The following is a 2,602-nucleotide window of genomic DNA, read 5'->3' as shown; positions in this document are numbered from 1 at the left end:
GTGAATGGTTATACCCTTGTCTAGGGAACCCCGCTATCGTACATGGCTCACTAGTCACTCGGTCGGTGACGAAGTCCATTGGATACAGCCTCAAGGTTTCCCAGATCGCAGCCTCGAGATATTTCATCTTGTGATAGTCTTCGAATGTCACGTTGTCGGGATCCGAGATGTTCTCAATGACATCCCGGTAAGCCTTCTCCTGCATTTGTGGGTGTGTGGCGAAGAGGTACATGGCGAATGTCAGTGCATAGGCTGAAGTCTCGAAGCCAGTTATCAAGAAAATAATCATTTGGGAGATGAGTAAGTCGTCTGTGAGTTTTGGGTTCGCTTTCTGACTCTCCAGCCAGGAATCGAGGAAGTCCAACTCTTCCGGATTCCTGATCTGCTTCCGACGCTTTTCGAGCAGCGATCTCGAGAATTGAACGAAGTAGTTGTCGATTTTCTTCGGCGGATACTCGACGAAAGGCAGGTATTTCAGAATATTTGGGAATGCCATCATCAGATTGAATCCCAAGCTGCCGTTGAAGCAGCCGGTGAAGCTCTCGACGAACTTGTTATTCGGATCATCGAAAGCATCGATGTCCAAGCTGAAGGTCACGGCAGCTATTGCGTTCATGACTGCAGCGTGCGAGTAATGAGCCGTGGAGATCTCTTCATTGGTGTCCGCAAGTTTCTCCAACTTCGATGTGAGGAGCTTCGCAGATCGTTCGAACTGATCTTTCATGAGTCTCAGTTTCGATCCCGTCAAGACGCTACCGCTAAGAGGTCGGACCAGTTTCCATTCCTTGTACCTCACTGCGAGAACGTTGTGATTCCAAAGTTTCGAACCGGTTTCCTGCGTCATCGTCCGAGCATGGGCTTTCGAGAAGTTACTCGAGAGGGCTTCTTTGATCCCTTCTCGAGTGCTGACCCGCAGAACAGGACTCAGACCCGAATACGTACCGTATACGCTTCCGTATTTCTTGTTGTATTCTTCGATCGAATTGAAGATGTCCACCCGGCTCTCACAGAAGAGGAAATAGTAGAGATAGCTGCCGTACGATTCGTAGGGTATACCCTTATTCCTCCAGTATGTAGCGGCTCTATGGATTTCGCGGAAGAGCAAGATCAGCAGCACCGTACAAATCGTTGATAAGCAGAGGAGAATCATGTTCCTCGATTCACCGGGAAGCCTCTGCGCCGACAGGCAGGAGACTCTGGATTGCAGATGCTGTATGTAGTCGACAAACTGCAGTGGAAGAGAGAGAAGGAGGTCTCAAAGGTCGGCGCTGGATCGCTGACAGATCTTGCTGATATTGGCAAGATCACTAAGCTCCCCGAAGCTTGCAACAGTGTAATCTGACCTAGGCGGGTGGGAAACTGCTCACAATCCGTAGAATGCGGTGACAACTCGGAATTAGGCGCGATTTCATTCTCGCAGACGCCGCGCCGCCCAGACCACGTGAGCACGCCATCTGACCTACCGACTTAGATTTCAAGTCATCGACTTTGAAATGAACGAACAAGCCGTTGTCTACCCCGAATGGCCATCCCCTTAATAATTTTATTAAATTACGATGTTTGTCTGTTACCGAACCAATTCTGGCGCTCTCCTCCTCCGAAAAGAATTCAAAAAATCTTTCAATCGATGCCCAATCGTCCGAAGACGTGCTTCTCGAGCTGCTCATTCGCATGCTTCCCGCGAGATCTACGTGTCTTTCCGATCATGCTCATTCTTCAGCTGATGCGGGGCCGTCCCATTATGATGTCTAAACCGCCGTTCTGGGCGCGAAGCGCTCACGGCTAGTCTTGTCATGAATAGCGAATGGCAACCATCGTTGAGGTGAACGAAACTCTCGCCAACACCATGCAGGCTCTTCTTGCAGCCTCTCGAGTGTATTCCATGAGACCACCGTATTTGCGTCCCAGGAAACTCCCGACGCGACGAGTCGCCTGGATACAACCGTGGAGTTCCCAGATTATTGAAGGGTCACGTGCTCGTCAGGCCCGTGTGATTGGATCACTCGAAGCGATTGGATACTCCGGTGAGAAACGAAAAGAGCAGATCGTTTCTGCAATTCATTGAATGATGATGATCTGAACGATTGGGCTGTACTGATATCAGGCTCGTCTTGAGGCGACCTTCACTCTCAGAGTGTCTTTCGGGAAAGGCAGAAACATCTGCCCGGGCTGTCTCTCTATTCAGCTCAAGGGTCTCCCGTAGCTCGCGAGGCTCGATGGGGTGATTCAACACGGATGCGAGTTGCACAGCTGCGAGCTGATGGGGGCTCCATCGTCATCAGTCATGAGTCATGACACTGTTTCCTTCCGAAATTCTGACTCTTCGTCAGGATAGCTCTTGTCGAGCTCGATCCATTGGCTCGAGTCGCCAAATAGCAGTCGATTCGAAGACCTTGATTATGTGGATTCTGATCAGCCCTCGGGGTCTCGCCTCGATCATACCAAAATATTGTTTTGGAGATGGTCGATACAATCGAGGTCCGAATGCGATACATGGAATATCCATTATATCAATTGTCTGTCATTCAATGGTATAACCAAGGTTTTACTGGGACACTTATAGGGTACTTGGTTTCGCTTGTGTTTTCGAGCCTCCGGACTG

General features: G+C 49.8%; 1 protein-coding gene across 1 annotated transcript; it reads right to left on the bottom strand.

Moving 5' to 3' along the window:
* Positions 1-51: 51 nt before the first annotated feature.
* LOC100901752 (cytochrome P450 3A13-like) lies at positions 52-616 on the bottom strand (the record flags this gene model as incomplete). Its single annotated transcript, XM_018642034.2, has 1 exon — positions 52-616. A coding segment is annotated over exon 1 (565 nt), but the record flags the coding sequence as incomplete, so codon positions are not given.
* Between the last annotated feature and the right edge of the window lie 1,986 nt (positions 617-2,602).

The sequence above is a fragment of the Galendromus occidentalis genome, unplaced genomic scaffold (genome assembly GCF_000255335.2).
Source record: "Galendromus occidentalis unplaced genomic scaffold, Mocc_1.1 scf7180000075411, whole genome shotgun sequence".
NCBI lineage: Eukaryota > Metazoa > Arthropoda > Arachnida > Mesostigmata > Phytoseiidae > Galendromus > Galendromus occidentalis.
The sequence above is the reverse complement of the archived record's forward strand: the minus strand, read 5'-3'. Positions and strand labels throughout refer to the sequence as shown.